We start from the raw sequence: 20469 nt of genomic DNA, 5'->3' as shown, positions 1-20469 counted from the left end.
GGATAAACCTGACACGCCAGTCGCCAGCTCAACTAATCTTTCTCCCAACCGTACCCCCATAGACCGCGCGCCCACCAATCCCGCGGCGGAACGTGTTGGGCGGCCGACCTCACCCCTCACCCCTTCCCCGCCGGCCTCCCGAGTCGCCATTGCCCTCGCTCCCCCACCCCACCGCGCCACCAACCCCGCCCCGTGCTCCCGCTACTAAAGCCGAGCCGCACCCACCACCACCGCCATGCTCCTCCCCCTCCTCAGATCCCACCCGCTCCTCCACCACGCCGCGCGCCTGTCCTCCCCGCGCACCCGCCTGCTCCTCCGCCGCGACGCGCTCCCGCCCGCGCTCTCCCCGCCCCACTCGCCGATCCGCATGGCCGCCTCCTCCGGCTCCAACGCCAGCTCCCCCGCCCCGTCGCCGCCGCCTGCCGTGGTGAGCCCCGCCCCCACTCGTGTTGCTCCCCGCGTCACTCTGCTGTCAGTGCTGCAATAAGGCGGCTAATCGTAGTAGTAATAATCTGAGATGCGTGCTGGCTGAATCAATTGGGGGCGTTGACTCTATCCAGTGACCGTGCCAATTGGCGAATGGGGCTGGCTTCCCGTGCAGCCCGAAATTGCGGGCGTGCTCTCTAGTAAAATCGTAGCGCCCTACAGTATGCTGCAATCAAAAAAAAAACTCGATCGGGGGGTTGAAACGGTCCCCACCCGTGTTTCATTAAGAGGAAGCGACTGCCTCGGCTCTTAACCCGACCGAGAAACCCCCCGAACCCTGGCCCACCAGCGAGGGGGATTTTTTACCCCGCGGCATCGGAAATTCGCGTCCCCCAGGACTCGAACCCGCGCCGCGGGGGTGCCGCCAGCCCCAGCCGGCCAACTGGTCGTAGGGGCCTTAGGCACAGTATGCTGCAATCATCTGCGGCCAGCGGAGTTCTGTATCAGCTCCCTTGAACTGCATTAAGCATGCATTAGTCTGACTGGTAACTGTTGAGTGATCACTGATCAATAGTGATCCGCATAAAGGCTCGTGATGTTACCTTGCCTACATGGCATCATGGCTCTGCAATGCTTATTTCTGAGGAGTACACTGATTTAGCTGTTGTTGTGAAGATAAGATGGCGAATAAAGATTCTAATCTCAGTGAAAACATTCCATCTTCAGGTGCACAAGTCAAAGATACAATTTTGCCCCGCTTGTGGAAGCCCGACAAAATTGGCTGTACCTGATGGAGATGAGAAGATGAGGGCTATTTGTTCTTCTTGTGGAAGAGTTCACTACGAAAACCCCAAAATGGTATGTGCTGAACAAATAAACGAAAAAGGAACAGATGCGTATGCATTTGGACTTTATATTTAAGACACTATGAATTGCTTGATTCATAGAGCTCAATATTGGCTCTTGTGTAGTTGTATATCAAGTGCTTCTGATGAACAGAGCTGCTCCATTTTATTCATATATTTCTTTGATTGATTAGTGAAACTAGGAATATAACTAGCAATAAAAATACATGTTTTGTGGTTATTATTTCCTGCCATTGATAATCTATATCATCCGGATAGGTTGTTGGTTGCCTGGTGGAGCATGATAATAAGGTTCTCCTTTGCAAAAGAAAGATTGAACCGGCTTATGGTCTTTGGTAAATTCCCTTTGATGTTTCTCCTTCAATTATATGTTGGTAATGTGGTTTTACTCTGATCTATAACAGTGTAGCTGTACTACGTTTGAATATTATCATGCCACATTTTTTTAGTATATGCAACAGATGCAGATTTGAAGAATATATTAACCTAAATTATTTGCCTGTACAGTTCGGAATATGAGGTCATATTATAATGTAGGTTATTGTTATGTCGTTTTCATTTTTTTCTTCAGGTTAGGACTTAGGATTGCTCTTTTCTTTTTTCACGAACCCCCTAGCTGATAGGCTTCTGCTTTTCTTATCGTGTAATGCAGTACCAATCATTACACTATCATGTTTCCAAGTTCTTTCTGTCAATTTCTTTTCCTTAGTGTTGTGCGTCATGAACAAATTTCCTATGTCTCTAACATAGCAATCATGTTACTGCTGCCTCCATTTTAATCAATGTCAAATTTACAGGACTCTTCCTGCTGGTTATTTGGAGGTGGGGGAGTCCACTGCAGAAGGAGCCTCTAGAGAAACATTAGAAGAAGCATGTGCAGATGTAGAGATAATCTCACCTTTTGCCCAGTTGGATATTCCGCTGATTGGCCAAGTGAGTGAAAATTGGCATAGTCAAAGTTTAAGTTATGCTTTACTTCGTACACTACTAAGTTGATTCTTCTTGTGTATTACGATGAGATGCAGTAGAGTTACATTATTTTCCGAGCAAGATTGAAGACCCCCAACTTTTCACCTGGACCGGAGTCTCTAGAATGTGCTCTTTTTGCTTTGGATGATATACCATTTGAGTCTCTAGCATTTTCTTCGATCATTGTCACCTTAAGGATGGTATTTCCCACTCCCTGTGCTCCCTGGTTGCTCAAAAATTTGCTCTTGCCATTTGTTGGTGTAACATCAAAAGCTTTGTCTACTATTTGTTGCAGTATACTGAAGATGTGAAGTCTGGAAGCATCAAATTTCACTATTGCACTATAAACAAAAGGTACATCTTCACTTTTTTTAGCAACTGATTGTTCTCGTGATTCATAACTCTGTTAGCACCTGCAACTTAGGAAGTCGGCTGATCTCAAGAATCTTGCTCTAGTTTTCTGCCGATGTCTCACTGCATTTTTTCTTCTTCACTCACCTATGGAACTTTTAAGTGCTGGCCTTCATGCACTCAGATGTAATCATATACCATATGATGACCTGAACAATCTTGCATCATCTTCAAGCGAAGCACACTGCTGCATTTTGGTTGTATTCATATCATAACTTATTTTGCGTAACTTCATTTGCAGGTTAGGAGCAAGCCCTTCAGATCTTCAGAGTTTCGATATCGATAACCATATAGCTGTGTGAGGTTGAGAGGTCCTGAACCTTTCGTGATTGATGAGAACGATGCTAGCATACAACATGCACAAGGCATCTGAGCAAAAACAATGACTATCGATTCAAGCAGTCTTGAGTTGTGAACCTCCATTGCAGCCTTGTATGGCGTCTCGCAGCAGATTGGAATAGATTTCAAGTAGGTGGTGGATGCCTGGAGCTGTACATGCTTCGCTTCCGTAAAGTTTGTTTAGCTTATTAGGAGATTCCGCTTTTGGATTTCTTGGGAGCGCCAAGTATTGGGCCAGTAGTGCGGTAATTCTCGGGTGCAGGACTGAATTTTGCTGGGCTGAGACGCTGCGTCAGCGTCTGGACTGTGCTGTTGTAATTTCGTGCTTGTTTGCTTAATTACTCTGACGGAGTTCATAAAGCATCTCGTCTATGAAAACCAGTAGAAGTACTCCTTCATTCCAAATTGTTTGTTATTTTAATTTTATTTTTAAATCAAAATATTTCTAACTTTGACTAAGCTTATAAAAAAGTATGTAAATTTCCACAATTGCCAAATAATATACTTCCAACATATATTTTATGGTGGATTCAAAGAAAGTAATTTGATAATGTAGATGTTATTTGTTCTATAAATTTGATTAAAATTAGATAAGTATAATTTGAAACAAACAAAATGATGTACAATTTGAAACAAATGGGTTACACGATTTCAGAAGCGCAGCGGTTCCCTTCGACAAATTATGCCTGTGCCATTATAAAAAAAAGGTTATGGCCGTGCCGGATCAATTTTTTTTTTTTTAGTAACGTGGTAGCAAACAGTAAATTGCCATGAAACGGTAGTGCTGGCTTGTGCACTTGTTTGTCGACCACTCACCGACGGTAGGTTTGATCAAGGACTGGTCCGCAAGAGTTCAAAAAAAAAGGACTGGTCCGCAAAGTGGATAAGCAACTTTTTTTAAAAACGTAAAGTGGATAAGCAACTAGCCTTGCACAGCCCAATGACCTACTCAGCCAAGTTCACGGACCACCATGGTGTCTCGGCGGTGCTACGAGGAACGTGACCGCTCTAGATCTCGTTTGGTTTTTAAAGTTATTGTAAATATTCAGATATCAATTCAAATGTTCAAATACCAATTTATTATAAAACTAATTATATAAATTGCAATTAGAGCTCTAAACAAATCTTTTAAATATAATTAATATACAAGTAATGGATGATTACTCTAGCAATTAGTGATCGAATTATGAACTAATTAGACTTAATAGATTTGTTCCATGATTAAATCACAACTTATAAAATTAGTTTTGCAATGAGTCTATATTTAGTACTCTAATTAGTGTATAAATATGGAATGTGATCAAACTTATAACTTGACGGAACTTATAACTTAAACTGAAAAAACCAAACGTGGCCTTATGCCCTTTCCAGAACGAAAATCCTCGAGCAGGGCGCATGTGCCAGCATGGTGGCAACAAGAGACTTGTCTGCAAGACATCACACGCAGCACTTCTAAGGCATGATAAGCTATGGTTGTATCATTTCAGCAAAATATTCGTCCCTGGTGCGCCAAAAACACAAGTAAAGAGGATTACAATTATTCTGTAGCGGGCTCACAAGACCCTCACAGCGGTAATGCACATGACACTTACAAAAGACAAAGCTCAGCGGATTGACTAGGGCGGCGGCTCCTGCAAAAGGTCCTCGGAAAAACTGGTGACGACGGTACGCATCGCTCAGAGATCCTGGGGGCCCCTGACGTCCTGGAGTGGAAGAGAAGACATGCGTCAGTGTCACACCACGCGACAAAACGTAACGCAGTTGGGGCATTTCAGGTCGATGAGATGAGGCCCATACCTTGTTCTCAAGCACAGCTCCATCTGGAATCTCCAACTTCACTCCGGGCTTGGCGGTGATGGTCACCTTGCCCTACAGATAGCACCAATAATATGACTCAGAGGCACTATTCAGTAACCCAAATGCCACAACTCAAGGGGGGCGGTATGAAGTGGAATGAGCGTATGAAAGATCAGAGCCGACTGAGATAGTCGACAACTAGCATCACGTCCATTTACAGGCCATACTGTAACTAAGCACAAGAGATGGCAATCGAAGAGAAGGCATGCAGTCACAAGTTTACCTTGAGTGTAATTCCAGAGCCAAACCAGACGTCACCAGAAACCTTCAAGCTATCAAGGTCGACAATGCTGGGGATGGACTTGAACCGGGCAAGGAAGTTGGCAACCTATAAATTATCAGAGGAAAAAAATATTTTATCAGTGCTTGCTGGCCGACGATTTCTCAGTTGGAAGGAATGACAGTTTTCACTGATCAATCGTTTCATCAGTAACGATCAAATACACTACTTTTACGAAGGAATAACAAGGGTATTCAAGATATCTTCATTATCTTGGAGAGAGACTGCTTTACCTTCTTGAACTCAGGACCAAGCTCAATTGAAGGGTTAGCTGGATTTGCTCTGGCTGGGTTGCGGGTGACAAAGCCATCAACCAAGGTGTAAAGATCAGACTGTGGGAACAAAAAGAGCTTAGCAACAGGCTTATTATGATATTAAACCAATCAAACATTGAGATGCATTCAGAAATACCTGCACAAGCAACAAATCAGATGTAGCCTTCACTGGGAGAAACCTTGAGCGGGGAACATTAATTCCAATCGCTTTGTCGAAGAACTAGTTAAAGATAACAGAAGCATTAGAGCACGCATTCAAGGAAAATGAACAAAATTAAATACTAAGACACCATATGATGGGAGTTGTTTGCATACCCTAATAGCTGCGCCAGCTGCAGTTTCGAGTTGAAGAACTTTCACACCATCAACTTCCTGTAAATGCCAAATTATTAGTAGAAGAAATCAACATTCGTAATAGCACCCAACAAAGAACCTGATTGATGCACTCCAAAATAAATGCTACATATGAGCATGTAAAAGAAATCAGACAGGTCAAATACCTTGGGGTTTGGAATAATTTCCATCTTAAGTGCATCAGCTTCTACAAGTCTCTTGATAGCTTTTAGGTTCACCCACCTGTTGCCAAGAACTGTTAGAGATTGTTTTAAAAAAAATCAAACACAGTGACAGGTGAGGTTTCTTACAAGTTGTTAGTGTTGAATATCTTAAACTTCTCAATTGATTTGAATTCATTCACCTGCATAGAGAAATATAAGAACATAGAAAATATTGTGTTAGCTCTTATTACACAGCTGCTGAAATCATGGAACGGATTGCAAAACTTAAGTTATGCATAAACCGCAACATACATGCTCATCAGGTACTTGGGCAATCTCCAAAAGCTGCACAAGTATTACAGAAAGAATCATCATCAATTTATGCTAGAATAGTAGAATGAACAGGAAATAAGCACGATGATCTGTTTATTTAAATATTAAACTGTAAGTTCCAAGTGCTACCGCGAAGGCAGAAAGTGTTACAACAAACCAGTAGTGTACCGAGAAATTATTCAAGTCAAGCAACAAAGTGTACCTGAACCCTTCCTTCGTAAGAGATGAGGGTACCACCCTTAACATCAGCCAGAGTCTTTGGAGTAACCTAAAATAAATACAGTGCTTGTGTTTTATGTTGCACAAACTCAAAAGCAGTACCAAGCAAGCTATTCTTGCATACCTCCATGCAGTACTCATTCTGGTTGTTGATCAGATGGTTTAGGATTTCTGTGCTAGTTAGGGATACAAATTTCCAATTCAAAGCACATGACAGTGTTAAGGAATAAGGAATCATTAAATCAGTAAAGAAACTGCACGAGTTTGATCATCTTATTTGGATACTGATGTCAACTATAGCACCCAAGTTGTCTGAGTTTGCAACAAAGACATACTCCTTGCCCTGTGATAGGATTGGGAAACAGATTAGCAAAGCTATAACAATAAGAAACAAGACAGATGTTCATTCAAAGCACCCACATACTATTTCAGTTCCATTTATTACAGTTCCTAAAAAGGCTGTAGAAGTTGTGTGGTTATTTCAGTTTCCATTTCTTTGTGTGTGTGTGTGTGGGGGGGGGGGGGGGGGACACCCTCAAAAATACTCAATTGCCTTCAGAAACAAGACTGCTACTATTTTGAGGGAACTTGCAAAGCCTATTTACATAGAAAGCATTTAAGGGGCTCAACAGTGAAACATGGTTTGTGAATAAAGCATGTCAACAGTAAGGTAAAGAACATATTTTAATTTCAAGAAATAGTAACTCTTCATAGTGTAGAAGACTACAGCAAATTAAAATCTCAGCATTTATATCTACTGCCTAAACCTAACAAGGTATATTCTGGAAACTATAGGCTACAGAATCAGTTTTGAACCACTTGCTTACTAACTACCGAGACAAGAATAACTCAACTTTTGCTTACCTGAGCCAATAAGAGGTCAAGTTTCCCACTGTTGTTCAAAGAGGGGAACACATCACCATGGCCTGGAGGATACCTTCACATAAAAAAATTGCAATGATCAGATGAGGGCATAGCATTTATGCAGATTAACTATTAATGGTGTATGGACCAAACTATATCTGAAAGCAACATTCAGTATAAACTATCCATCAAGAAATGTTTGATTTCTTTTAGTAGTCACTAGAAGAATATTGCGACTTTGTAATAACTTAACAAAGAAACTAACCAGCCATCCTTCCCAGATTTCTTGATTGGAAGTAGCGAGAAGTCTTCAGTATCAATGCGAGGATACTGGCTCTGCAGAAGAGAATGCAAATATATCAGCTGACACTGCTTGTCATGCAAATAATGCCACATAATTAAAAATAGATGAAGTTGACGTATAGCAAAAACAGACTGTGAACCTGATTGAAAGTGTGAATCTCAATGTTGGAGTTGGCATACTTCTCAACAATCTTCAGACAAAAAGAAAAGGTAATGGAAAGCATGTCAGCTACAAATACTAACAAATCATCAAATTTCTGAAGGCAAAAGTAAAAGGAAAAAGGAACCTTCTGTGTGTCATCATGAGTGTTGAAAGAGTTCATCAGAAGTAAAGGGACACTGCATCCATACTTCTTGTTCAAAGACTGTAGAGACAGGCAATTTATAAGGCACAGGCCAGTACTGCCATATCCAAGTCAGTTAAGGAAATATTCAGGTTAAGTAAAGCTTACCTCAATTTGAATCACAATAAGGTCAAGGAATGTGAACCCGTTGCGGACCTCAATGACAGACCTGCGAAGCAAAGGAAATCTTAGTTATGCTAATTGCTTCAGGAGATAGCATCTCAGAGATGATGTGGAGCCATAACATCTCAAGGATCATGTATATCAGTACAAACAACAAAGCTGTTAAATGATACAGAACATTTGTGACTAAGTGCAGCTAATATTTAATCAAAGACGTCTCACTATATTAAGTGAACATATTGAAGACTTATAGCACTGGATCTAGCTCAACAAACAATGATATACCATGAAGCTTTGAGACACCTAATTAACCAACAGTTTGATTATAAATGTGCAACGATGTCAAGGCATCACCAGTTGATGCATTATTCAAAACAATGCATAAGAAAGTAAAACAGGCAGCTGTGGCACATTATAAACTGACCAGATAATCAAATTACCAAATTTAAAAAACATAAGTACCTCACCAGAGTAAAAGGGACAACAGTATGAGCATATGAAATTGACAGCTAAAATATTCCATTAACCATATTCTTACAGATCATAGACATTGAGAACTCCACTACTAGGCCCATATAAAACAGCATCAATAGAAACAGATCATACTGCTAATGATACATTACAGACGTCATTTGAACATGCCACCAACATACAAAGAGCAACCCAGATGCGACTTGTTTAATAGTTTGCAGGCATTAGAAAGACAAGATTTAGCAAACGTACAGCGCAACTACAAAACTAACGACCAGGAAACTAACGAACAAGAGTAAAATAACCAGAAACAGACAGCTATAATAGTACTTATTATATTATCATTAGTACTCTATCATAGACCTTGTGCAGGAAGATCAACATCTGGTTTGCTGTGTGGCTCAGGGGCTCAGCACACGAATCTAACAAACAAAGACACGATCCACACATTTACGAGCAAATTAAACAGCAATATAGTTTCTAGTCCACTTGGTAGTTCAACACTTGCCTCCCACGAACTTATAATTAACAAAGTTATATACACGATGCCCACCTACGAGAGCTGATACCATTAGCAGAACAAAAGCAGTGGAGAGGACAGAGGTGTACTCACTTGGGGCCAGTGCAGCCCATGGTCGTCCCGAGCCCTCCATTAAGCTTGAGCACAACGAGCTTGTCCAGCAGCTTCTTCGTCTCCTCGAGATCTGCGTCGCAGCAACATGATCCAATCAGTGTTTGCACAGAGTCACCAAAAACATCCCTGATCGGATCCACCCACAACCACCACACCACACTCAACTAAGATCAAAATCGGAACGCGCGATCGTACCTTCGGGAGGCGACGCGAGGGTGTCGTACGGCACCACCACCTCATCGGTCGGGGTCTGGATCTTGCTCCACTCGATCTGCTCCGCCTCCCCACTGCAAAACGGCACAAGCACAAAACAAAACCACTCCACTCAACTGACGAGTCGAAGCGCACAGAGCAATCAAACAGAGCGAATCCGCGGGATCTACGGACCTGAGGTAGCGCGACACGAGGCTGATGAACCCGGACTTCTCGTTCTCGCTGCGCAACAAAACCCACCGAGAAATCAGCAAAACATGAGAGGCGAAGCGATCGGCAGGCGAGATCTAGTGCGGGGGGGGGGGGGGAGGGGGGTCCGACCTGATCTGGTCGAGCTTGGCGACCTCGGCGCGAAGCTGGTCGAGCTTGTCGTCGACCGACACCAGGGTGGCGGCGGTGGCCATCGCCGGGATCCCCGAGGCTTCGAAAGGAAAGGACGGGAGGAGATGTCAGACGAGCGGAGGAAGTGCGAGCGAGAGCGCTGTAATCTGTGTGTCGTGTGTGCGAGGGAGCGGAAGCGCGGGTTTTCTTTATAGGCCCCCGCGAATTCCGTCAGGCGCCGTGACGGAATGTGCGGCGGTGGAGCCGCGGATGCGCCGGCGCGTGTTGAACGGTGACGGCGTCAGGCACGTGGCGCGGCGTGAGGCGACCTGCCGCGTGCTCCGTCGGCTTGGCGCGGGGGCCGCGTGCTTCCGTCGGCTGAGCTGGCCGCCGGTTTTCGGCGCGGGCTGACGGACAGCGTGTCATTAGGCTGCGTGCGTGCTTAAGCTTAACTAGCAGTCTCTTTCGGCAGCTAACCGCCGTCATTACGCCACTTCTCTTTCCATTTCAAAATGGAGGTGTGCAAGTAAAATTGGATTATGTTACTTGAATTACCGGGGGCGCTGTGGTCTAACAAATCATGTGTGACAAGCCGAGAAATACTAGAGGCTACACAATTTGCAAACACAAAAAAAAAAATCAAAGAAAATAAAGCTACCTGTGATGTTGAGCTCACGTATCGTACGCGCCCACGTTCCCGGGCACCGATCTTACGACGCGAATCATCCAGCGACCGGTTTCAGAGTTCCAGCCATGCATACAGCACGGTATGATTGGTTGTCAACGTGCGGTTATCAATTGATTATTGCGCAGCGGGTGCCTGAAAGTGCATGCCTCACCAAACTGATGTTCCATTCAAATCTGCTAATCATTATTGAATTTCGCGGGTGTGTCGGTGCATGCAACGCAGAGAAGTGGTGTGCATGTTCCATTTTTTTTCAAAAAAAGGGAGAGTGGTGTAGAAGCAATGTTATTTGTTGCTGCAAGAAGGTACGATGGCACATGCCAAGATGGATCATCATTTTCCGTTCCAAAATTGGGTAGTTTTGATCGATCTCTCCCACCTTTCCTATTCACCGTGTTCGGCTGGTTGCTACTGGGCTGCTTCCGTCTGTTGCTAGCTGCTGCTGCCGTTCGGATTGCTGCTTGCTGCTGGCTGCTAGGCTGCTCGCTGCTGCTTGCTGCTGCTGCCGCCAAGAGCAGCCCCCTCCACACCAGCCGAACACGGTAAATTATTCGTAGCATCTGAAGACTGACATGGCCACGGCAACAGACTGATGAGAAAGTCCGGCCAAGCATACTCACCTGCATCCACAGCCGACATAGCACTACTCCGGGATCTCCAGGCGCATGCCCTGCTGCTCTTCACCAGCGCTCTGACTCTGACCGACCGCTGACCAGCTTGCTGCTCCTGTCGCTTGGAGCTCCTCCGGCCTCTTACGCCCAGCTGAATCACATCCGAAGCTGGTGAAGGCGCGGCGAGGCCGTGAGACCTTTCGGTGCCTCTGCGGGCGGGGCCGCTAGGACAAGCTGCCGAACAGATCATCTCGCTAAAATGTGATCGCAGCACGTCATTTTCCTCTCCGAAAGACCATTTTTAAGATCCTCCGAATACCTGCATTACCCTCGTGCCAATGTTGCCAAGTAATGGAAATGTCCTTGGCACGGAAAGAAAGGGAAAGGGAATGCCGGCTTGCAGAGGCATATCAAGCTCGCTGAGCAAGATTCCTGTTGCCTTTTGCTTCCCGTCAATGCTTCTACTGCTCTACACAACCACAGCAGCAGCAGCTCAAAGCATGCGGCCATGTTTTTGGGATACGATGGGACAAGGAAATGGTGTTCAAAAGTGAGCCTTTTCTGATCCTGACGTGCAGGTTGCATCTGGGTTTTTTGTGGTACAGCTCAAGGCAGGCGCGTATATTCTCAGAAATGAAAGGAACATATCCCATATTCCTTTTTTTTTCCTTTGTGCATTCAGCTACGCGATAAAAAGTGCGAGAGAAAGATCCCTTCGCGATGAGAAGGCCTCCGCAGAAAGAAACGTCGCGATGGCTAGTGCTGGACTGCTGGATATCCGATCGAGAACCGAGATGATCTACTAATTTATTGTGGCGTCAAATGATGGTCCTAGCTTTGCGAATCTGTTTAATGGCATGTACGTGTTGCCTTGGAGATGCACAAATAAGTCCGAATTCCGTTATGTCTTTGTTATCTCTTGATAACCAAACTGTTGTCATGGTTTTATGGAGTTATTTGGTTCTAGGGGCTAAACTTTGATCATATCACATCAAAAAGAATCTTAACATTTAGAAGTATTAAATAAAGTTTAATTACAAAACTAATTGTAGAACTCTAGGACTAAGCTGCGAGACAAATTTAATGAGGTGTATTAATTCATAATTAGCGAATGGTTACTGTAGTATCACTGTAGCAAATCATGGATTAATTAGGTCATTAGATTCGACTTGCGAATTAGCACTCATCTGTCAAAAAAATTATAAACAGATTTTATTTAATACTTTTAAATGGTAAGATTTCTTTTGATATGATAGAGAAAAAAAATCCTCAGGAAATAAACAACACCTATATGTACTGAGCCTAGAATAATGGGAGCCACATGGACATGATGCCTGCGACTAGGATGTTCCTAGTGGTCCATGGCCTTGTTTGGTTCTCACTAGTGTTCCTAGTGCACACAAGCTGAGAAAGGAATCTCGCATGCATGAAGTGCTAAATGAAGTCTATTTGCAAAAAATCTTTAGAGATGAGTATAATTTTTCGTGACGAATCTAATGATGGTAATTAATCAATGGTTAGCTACAGTGATGCTACAGTAATCATCCTCTAATCACGCGGTCGAAGGTCTTATTAAATTCTTCAAGGTTCGTAGTGTAGGGTTCTGGAGTTGATTTTGTAAACTGGCTTTATTTAATACTGTAATTAGCGGTTAAAGTTTACTACTACTCACTAGCGTAGAAAACCAAACAGAGCCCATATGTCAGTAGTGAGTAGTGGCCAAGTTAAAATAGTTAAGCTAGTGGAACTCGATTCCAACATGATACGAGCATTACCTCTTTTGGTTAGATGCAAATATACAAAAACAAAAAAAAGAAAAATGTTTTGCCGGATAAACAGACCAAGATAAAAAGCCTTGGAATTAATTAATACATCTCCTGCGAAGCAAAGTTCGCACGACCATTTCTTTTTGTCACTCTTTTCTTTAACACTTTTTGTAGTCTATGAAAAACAAAGGTTCTTTTTCCTGAAATTGATCGTTTTTTTAAATGAAATTATCAACTGTATAAAACCAACGCTCACACATGCGGCACTCTGGCTGTGAGGTTGCCGGAAAATGGTGGCTAAAAGTAATGTTGGTACTTCATCTCTTGTTTGAATTGTCATATTTTCGTTTAACCCAAAAAATAACATGTACCGATAGAAGCCAAGCCTTTTCCATAGCTTTGTAGGTTGTTTGTTGAAGGTGTATTTAGATCCTGTAAAAACTTGGACAAAATGCACCTAGCAATTTTCAACTAAAGATTAGAAGGAATAAACATGATTTAATTATAAAATTAATTACACTGATGGACGGGAAATCACGAGACGAATCTATTAAGTCTAATTAATCTATCATTAGAGGTTGTTTACTATAGCACGACATTGTCTAATCTGGTCCACTTAAGTTTAAAAGATTCATCTCGCAATTATACTCGGGGGCTATAGAGTGAGTTTTGTCAGTTATTCACATTTAATACTCCTGATTAAAGATCAAATGTTCGAAATAGTGCTGAAAAAAAAAGGATCTAAACAAGAGATGGTAGCACGTGGCTAGTTGGATTCATTAGAATTTTCTGCGAGCTAGATATACTAAGTGTCGATAAGAGAGAGACACATATTTGTTAATCCTTTCACCTTGGACGTAAAATGCGTAATCTATTTGGGTGCTCCGTTGGAGAGCGTTTTTGTGCCCAAAAATTACTATTCATGACCCAAATTTGGGTTTGAGTCACGTTATTGGAGACAGTCTTACGTTTTGGGTTTGAGCTTGGCAATTTGGCCTTGCGTCTTCTCGAAACTCGAGTGTTAATGCATATCCGCCTCCGCTATCAAATAGCGTACACCAAGAATACGCCTTTTACATGCATTGGGAGCAAAGCGGAGTACGCCTCCGTTCCAATCTCATCACAGTTACTGACATAGAGGTCCCACTGGTCATCCTCAGATCCGTCTGAAATTTCGCGAAGCTCGGAACTCCCCGCGCAACCCCTGCCGCCCAAAACTCCGGGGCCCACACTCCATCCTCCCACGAAACCGCGGTTCCGTTCGAAACCCGTCGACCCCGCCACATCCTCACAAAAGAAACACACCTCCCGCTCCCCACCCCGCCATGTCACCGATCCGTGCACCCCGACCTCCTCCATTCTCTGCCACCCATCTCGCATCGAACGGTGAAAATATCGCATCACACGGATCGCGCCCTCCCGCCTTGCCCAAAAAGCTCCGCCTCTATAAAACCCAGACCCACACGCCTCCTCCCACCCACCTCAGCAACTAGGCTCTCTTCACACGAGCGCAACCACCACCCCCCACCACTACAAGCGGAAGCGAGCGGCGGCGGCGGCGGCGGCGGCGATGTCGGGCAGGGGCAAGGGCGGCAAGGGGCTCGGGAAGGGCGGCGCGAAGCGTCACCGGAAGGTGCTCCGCGACAATATCCAGGGCATCACGAAGCCGGCGATCCGGAGGCTGGCGAGGAGGGGCGGAGTGAAGCGCATCTCCGGGCTGATCTACGAGGAGACCCGCGGCGTGCTCAAGATCTTCCTCGAGAACGTCATCCGCGACGCCGTCACCTACACGGAGCACGCCCGCCGCAAGACCGTCACAGCCATGGACGTCGTCTACGCGCTCAAGCGCCAGGGCCGTACCCTCTACGGCTTCGGCGGCTAGGTTAGGGGTCTGTCGATGTGGTTCGGTTCCATGGGTAGCCTTATCGCCTTACATGTTTTCCGGTAGTTGCTGTAGCGGAGTAGTAGCTGGTTGCTTGGTCCCTTTGGCGTCGGGTGTGTCGATGTAAGAACCGCTGGTTCGAAGCAATTGGTCTGGATGCAGGATGCTGATGTAGGAAATCTGCAGTTCACTTTCAATTGTTATTCTACGAATACTGTTTGTCTCGAAGTAAACTCTGCACAAATTGTCCTGGATTGGGCGGTGTAAACCTGTTCGGTTCAATTTTGTTCATCAGTTTTGGAATCCCCTTTCTGGCAGCACAGGACGGTGCAATTCGTTTCAAATTGTGAAATGCGCGAATCGAAACTGAAGATCCCTTTGAAATTGAAATTGATAAAAGCCTCTCGCAGTGGCAAATTCGCGGTTTGCATTTCAAATTTGCGGAGTTGAATCTCAAGCTGTGCAATATTATCGGTTTTGATTGGGGAATGTGCAAAGAGGGAAGGGGACTACATAAGTTGGGCACCAAAGGTACAAGCGCTAACCTATCTTTCTGTTCCGCAATTTCGTCGAGCACCAAAGACGCATGGTCTATGGTGTCGACGGCACTGACGCAATGGTCATCCTTCGATATATTAATCCTGGTGTCTGCTGCAGGCCGCATCATGCCCCCCGGCGCTCGCTTTTCTGGATTCTGGTAGTTTGAGTAAAAGTATCCGCAGTTCCGGCTCGTTGGGAGTTGGGATAAGGACGGCGCCGCGGTGACGGCGAGTAGCAACTGCAACCTTGCTTGGTGTTGCTGTCCTGTGTGTCCTCCGTGGCTTGGATTCCGCTTGGCTGCTCTGCTGGTAATGATTTCTCTACCTCTACATGTACTTATTATGCCTTTCATTTGATTTATCGATGCTGATTCCGCAAAAGTTGCTGGGATTATTCTTGTGGGTGGTTCCCTACTCCCTAGGGGTGACTTTCGTCAGGCTCAGGCCAGCTACCCACGGCACTTTTGTGGTTATCACACGATCTCTGGTTTGCCAGTTCATTCAGAGATATTTCCGTACTGTGAATGCAAGCTGAATATTGATGTCGTGTTAAAATTGAACCTTGATCACTCAGACTTCAGAGCTTGACACCAACGTTCTGGAATCAGTTTCTGTAGTTGTGCCAACATGTTGATGGATAACTAAATTGGAATTGATGCAATCAGAAGCAACTTCTATATTTAGGCAAATGATCATATTTCAAAAGGTATCGAGCAATTGAACTAAAGGTACAATAAAACTAGGGTCATGTTAACAATTACAAATATCATGCTAAAACTGAATTCCAAATTTGCAACGCTGCCATGGAAGGCTCAAACTATGAGACAGTCTGAAAATGGTGTGTAGTTGGGGACCAAGAATACTGATGACGTGTTGCCAGTGAAACCATTATGTATAGTACCAGTCTAGCTCCACCCTTGTCCTGATTTTGTAACTCCTAAATCTCATGCCGATTCTCTATTGTCGTGGTGCTGCAAACCACAGCCGGGTGGCGGAAGACACCCGCCCTAACCCAGAGGGTGTGTACTCGGGGGTTAGCTAGTCTTAGATCGATCTCGCTCAAGAACACGATGAACATAGCAAGATTTAGAGTGGTTCGGGCCGCCGGAGCGTAATACCCTACGTCCACTGTGTGTTGTATTGCCTTCCCACGAGAGTGTGAGAGTTGCAAGAGCTTGTGTCTGTCTGGCTGAGTCTCGAGAGAGTCTGAAGATCTGTGTCTCTGTTCTAGCGGGCGTGCTCTCTCTTTTATATGTCCAAGGAGAGCACGTATACTGAGCGGGGCCCCGACATGTGGACCCGGCGATGTATTATAAACTACACTTTGGTCTTCAATGCCTCAGATCCGGAGATCTTGTCGTCGGCTTCCGTGCGTAGCTTCTGACCAGGGATGGTCTTGAGCTGTCCTGTCAGAGTAGAGTCTAGCATCTGCAGCCGTGCGTCGAGGTCATGATGAAGCGCCGAACTACTGACTCAGTCCACTGTAGCAGCGTGCACTGTTGCTCCAGTCAGTAGCTGGTCATCATGAGTCGTCGCCCATGCGCACGGCGCTGAGTCTTTAATGCTTGTCTTGGTAACTGACGAGCCGCCTCGGTAACTGGCGATCCACAGTGTGGACTGACAAAAGCTACCCCGTGCCCAGAGGCAGTAAAGCCCGCCTCAACCACTCGCACTTAATGCGGGTGGGTGAGGGGGCTTCCAGCGGAAGGCTTGCGCCCGCGCCCGCGCCCGCGTCTGTGTGACACGTGGCGGCTCCGGACCCGTCCCGAGCAGCTAGCTGAGCCGAGAGCTCATGGGGGTCCGGATAGGCACGTGGAGGTCCCGGACCCATTTGCGGGAGTCCGGATGGCATGTGGAGGTCCCGGACCCACCTGCGGGGGTCCGGGTCCGCGGTCACAGGTGCTGAGCATTTCCACCTCTGGGACACGTGGTGACACCGGACCCGTCCCCGAGCGGGAAGCGGGTCCGGGACCGTTGGTCCGGTGAGATGGAGTCGGACCCCAGGGGTCCGGCTGCTCAGCTCCTTAGGGCGTAGTTACGGATAACTACGCGAGTCTTGACACAGTAGGAGTGGGTACCCCAGCTGTAGGGTACCGACATCTATCATCCTCATACCATATTGTTTCTATGATTCTATCTGAATCAAGAAATTTAAATTTGACAGTTCAAACCACTTGGTTCTTCTGAACTGTACCACAATGCATTCTGATTTGTGGTGCCAATGTTAGGTCATAATTTTATTTTTTTTGAACTTGAGCATTAGTTCTGCTATTTTATTAAAGCAGAGTGCAAAGTAATTGCAAAGGAAAACAACTCTCCTTGGGGCCTGGAGTAGAGATTGCAGATCATAGGTAATTGACTAAAGGGGATTGGCACCTTTGGTGACCTTTACTGTAAAATGATGCTTGTTACTGCATAAGAAAGGAATATGTAAATAATATTTTTCAAATAGATTTCTGTCTCTACATCTTACTTTTCTTTCACTATAAATCACTGTGTTTAATGATAGATACATAGGAAAACGAACCTTGAAGTACCAAAATAGTATGTTTATCTATTACAGTATAACTCTACATGAAGAGTCAGAGTCCCAATCTTAGGCTGTCCTCCTGTCGAAACTCCAAAGTGAGAAGTGATGTTACCAAACATATACAGAGTCTAAGTGTAACTGATAATGAAGTTTCTAGTTAGATGTAGTTAAACAACTGTCTTTTCAATTCCATCACTTTGTTTTGTTGCACCATAGATCATCAGATATGAACTGCATCCATGAGTTGTCTTTACCATGGTCACTTGAACCAGATGACTGTCCAGCATCCCTGACGTTTGTAAATTGTTCTTGTTTTTCTTTAGCTTGTGATGAGCTGCACTCTCCTTGCTTTTGCTTATGAAGCTCTCCAAACGCCACATTTTTCTTGAATACCCGACACAGTGCATAGGAGTCCTGAAAAATAACAAGAATTAACAAGAAAAATTGACATAATTTCCGTTTCATTAACACAGGTGGGATGTTTTTTTTTATTACACGGTTGCACCTACTGAAGGAAGATTTCAAACTCAACCATTTGGGTGAAGATCTATTGTCATGCAAAATTGAATACTAGTAAGTTGTTCCAAGAGCTTTATATCCCTTCCCTGACTTGTAAGACCCTATACTTAAAATGTTTGTCTAGAGCATACTGTACCATTCTGTTGGAAACTTTCTGCTGTGTTCCATGTTCTGTTTGTTCAAATTACATTCCATGTTTATCTCTTTTGTCTTAAGAGATAGTATCCAGAGACCAGGGTTAGAAAGTTCAGCATCAAGCGCAACAAGAAATTAACAGTGTGCAGATTCAAAACTTATGTCATGACATTGGAGAATTTTCTTAGAACACAAGCAATCACTCATATCTTGATTTTAGTTCAACTCTTGTCTGATTCATAGAAATACCAATTCAGAAGTCAGAATTCAATTAGAACGCAAGAAATCACTCATAAGTAGTCATACCTCCAAATAGTTTACTGTGATATTTCCTTGGGAACTGAAATAGGTAGTCACGAATAGTTTTAATTCAACTCTTGTTTAGCCCATAGAAATATCAACTATTCAACTCATCTCTCTCTAACAGAACTAATATACGTTTCAGAGTACCATCCTAGTTAAGTTTTTTGGTTTGTCAATGTCCTGTGTTGTTCGATGTAATTTACACTAAACATGGGATCAGACATTTTTATCAGTTTTGGCTTTAAATTTTCTACAGTTAAGTAAAGTAGGATTGGGACCTAGAGAATAAAGTGTAAAGCCACCGACACAACAATGGACCACACTGAAGGATGTCTAAGCTTTAAGATGGCATCCACATACAACTGACCTAGATTTTGTACGCTCTGAAATCTGCATAGCTACTAAACTGTGTACAATCATGTTGTATCATTTCACATCCTCAACTGGGAATTGGATGTTAAATTTGTCTCATCAAGAGCACTAGAAAAAGCGTACCATGTGTGACCCATTAGATAACTGGAAAGAAACTTCTGCTGTACTTTGCAAAGTAGTTATGGTCCATGGAAGCAAGGAATACTTTATGGCTACCACAGATGGATACAGGGAAAAAGGGGAGAAGAGCCCTAACTTTACATGCACTCCATGCATAAACAACGTAGCTTCCTCAAGCAGGCAATGCCCTAATTTGTTTTTTAATATGTTTCATCATCAATTTTTCTTTAGCATGGTATTTCAAAATTTCTTTGTATTTAAGGACATGATTACTACAGCGTTAATTAGTACAGAGCACATCTTTTTATCTGAGGATGTTGCCTTTTTTTTTTGATACAATTGAATGCAAACTGAGAATCTGAGATCACTAAATGCGCCAGAAGCAACACACAAGGATTTAACTGATATTGATGTATAGGTCTATCAGAAGATGGATGAGTCACCTGAATCCCCATGGTGTTCTCGCATTCGCTTTCCTCGATGCGGTACTCATGCATCACCCAGTTGGTCCTCAGACCCTGAGGAGCTCGACCCTTGTAGTAGACCAATGTCTTCTTCATGCCAATCGGTCTGTTCTGGTAGTTGACCCGCCGATCTTTGCCTGTTGATTTCCAGTATCCTGCCTGGGTTGCACGGTTTGTGCGGCATCCATTTGGATACTTCCTATCCCTTGGCCCAAAGAAGTACCACTCGGAGTCTCTGCTAGGCAGGAATGATTTCTCTTCCAAAACAAAGATATCTCAATTTCAGTCAGGAAAAATGAATTCTCAGGATGAGCAACTGAATGAACTTTGATTTCAGGTTACCTGCTAGCTCCCAGGGCTCACATTTGTAGAGGTCTACCTCAGGGATTATGTCGAGCTCGATGCTGAGACCATGGACCTTCCTCTTGAGGTAGTAGTTCACAAGCTCCTCATCAGTTGGATGGAACCTAAAGCCTGGCGGGAGATCAGCCGGCGCCATGGCCTCCCAGTTCGCTGCCTCCTTTCTTGCTGATCTTTCTCTTTGTCTTTACCCTTTGTCTTTCCCTTCCGTCGCCGGCCACTGTGCTCTTTAGCTCCTCCGTGAAATGATTCAAAGCCTTCCCTACAAGTAGCCCAAGTAGCCGTGTTTCCTTTTACATGATTCTCACACAAGCTCTGGAGTCTGGACGTCTTACATGACAGCACCACAGGATCTTCTTTTCTTATCTTTTAACGGAGCCGACTTTTTTTTTTGTTTTTCTGGATAACACACTTTTGTGATATTCATGCTAGTAGATT

At 44.3% G+C, this 20469-nt stretch overlaps 4 protein-coding genes across 4 annotated transcripts; 2 read left to right on the top strand and 2 right to left on the bottom strand.

The window, feature by feature from the left end:
• The first annotated feature begins 158 nt into the window (after nt 1–158).
• LOC120686365 (nudix hydrolase 23, chloroplastic-like) lies at nt 159–3409 on the top strand. Its single transcript, XM_039968568.1, has 7 exons — nt 159–427; nt 1153–1284; nt 1551–1627; nt 2090–2225; nt 2321–2461; nt 2557–2615; nt 2914–3409. The coding sequence occupies exons 1-7, from the start codon at nt 236–238 to the stop codon at nt 2972–2974; spliced, it is 798 nt and encodes a 265-aa protein (XP_039824502.1). The 5' UTR covers nt 159–235; the 3' UTR covers nt 2975–3409.
• Nucleotides 3410–4457: 1048 nt separating this feature from the next.
• LOC120686340 (UTP--glucose-1-phosphate uridylyltransferase-like) lies at nt 4458–9927 on the bottom strand. The gene is made up of 21 exons (XM_039968542.1): nt 9746–9927; nt 9599–9646; nt 9407–9498; nt 9191–9281; nt 8092–8152; nt 7927–8004; nt 7780–7830; nt 7602–7672; nt 7337–7409; nt 6758–6815; nt 6597–6643; nt 6456–6521; nt 6233–6265; nt 6068–6120; nt 5924–5999; nt 5739–5795; nt 5560–5643; nt 5382–5480; nt 5092–5196; nt 4809–4880; nt 4458–4714 (listed from the first exon to the last, which is right to left on the bottom strand). The coding sequence occupies exons 1-21, from the start codon at nt 9826–9828 to the stop codon at nt 4688–4690; spliced, it is 1425 nt and encodes a 474-aa protein (XP_039824476.1). The 5' UTR covers nt 9829–9927; the 3' UTR covers nt 4458–4687.
• A 4360-nt stretch (nt 9928–14287) lies between these two features.
• On the top strand, nt 14288–14944 carry LOC120686324 (histone H4). The gene has a single exon (XM_039968528.1). The coding sequence runs from the start codon at nt 14378–14380 to the stop codon at nt 14687–14689; it is 312 nt and encodes a 103-aa protein (XP_039824462.1). The 5' UTR covers nt 14288–14377; the 3' UTR covers nt 14690–14944.
• A 2711-nt stretch (nt 14945–17655) lies between these two features.
• On the bottom strand, nt 17656–20307 carry LOC120686314 (NAC domain-containing protein 45-like). Its single transcript, XM_039968518.1, has 3 exons — nt 20014–20307; nt 19651–19928; nt 17656–18172 (listed from the first exon to the last, which is right to left on the bottom strand). Exons 1-3 carry the CDS (start codon nt 20168–20170, stop codon nt 17951–17953), a joined length of 657 nt encoding a protein of 218 aa, XP_039824452.1. The 5' UTR covers nt 20171–20307; the 3' UTR covers nt 17656–17950.
• Nucleotides 20308–20469: the final 162 nt, after the last annotated feature.

The sequence above is a fragment of the Panicum virgatum genome, chromosome 2K (assembly GCF_016808335.1).
Source record: "Panicum virgatum strain AP13 chromosome 2K, P.virgatum_v5, whole genome shotgun sequence".
NCBI lineage: Eukaryota > Viridiplantae > Streptophyta > Magnoliopsida > Poales > Poaceae > Panicum > Panicum virgatum.
Note: the sequence above shows the minus strand (reverse complement) of the source record. Positions and strands in the feature narration are given on the sequence as shown.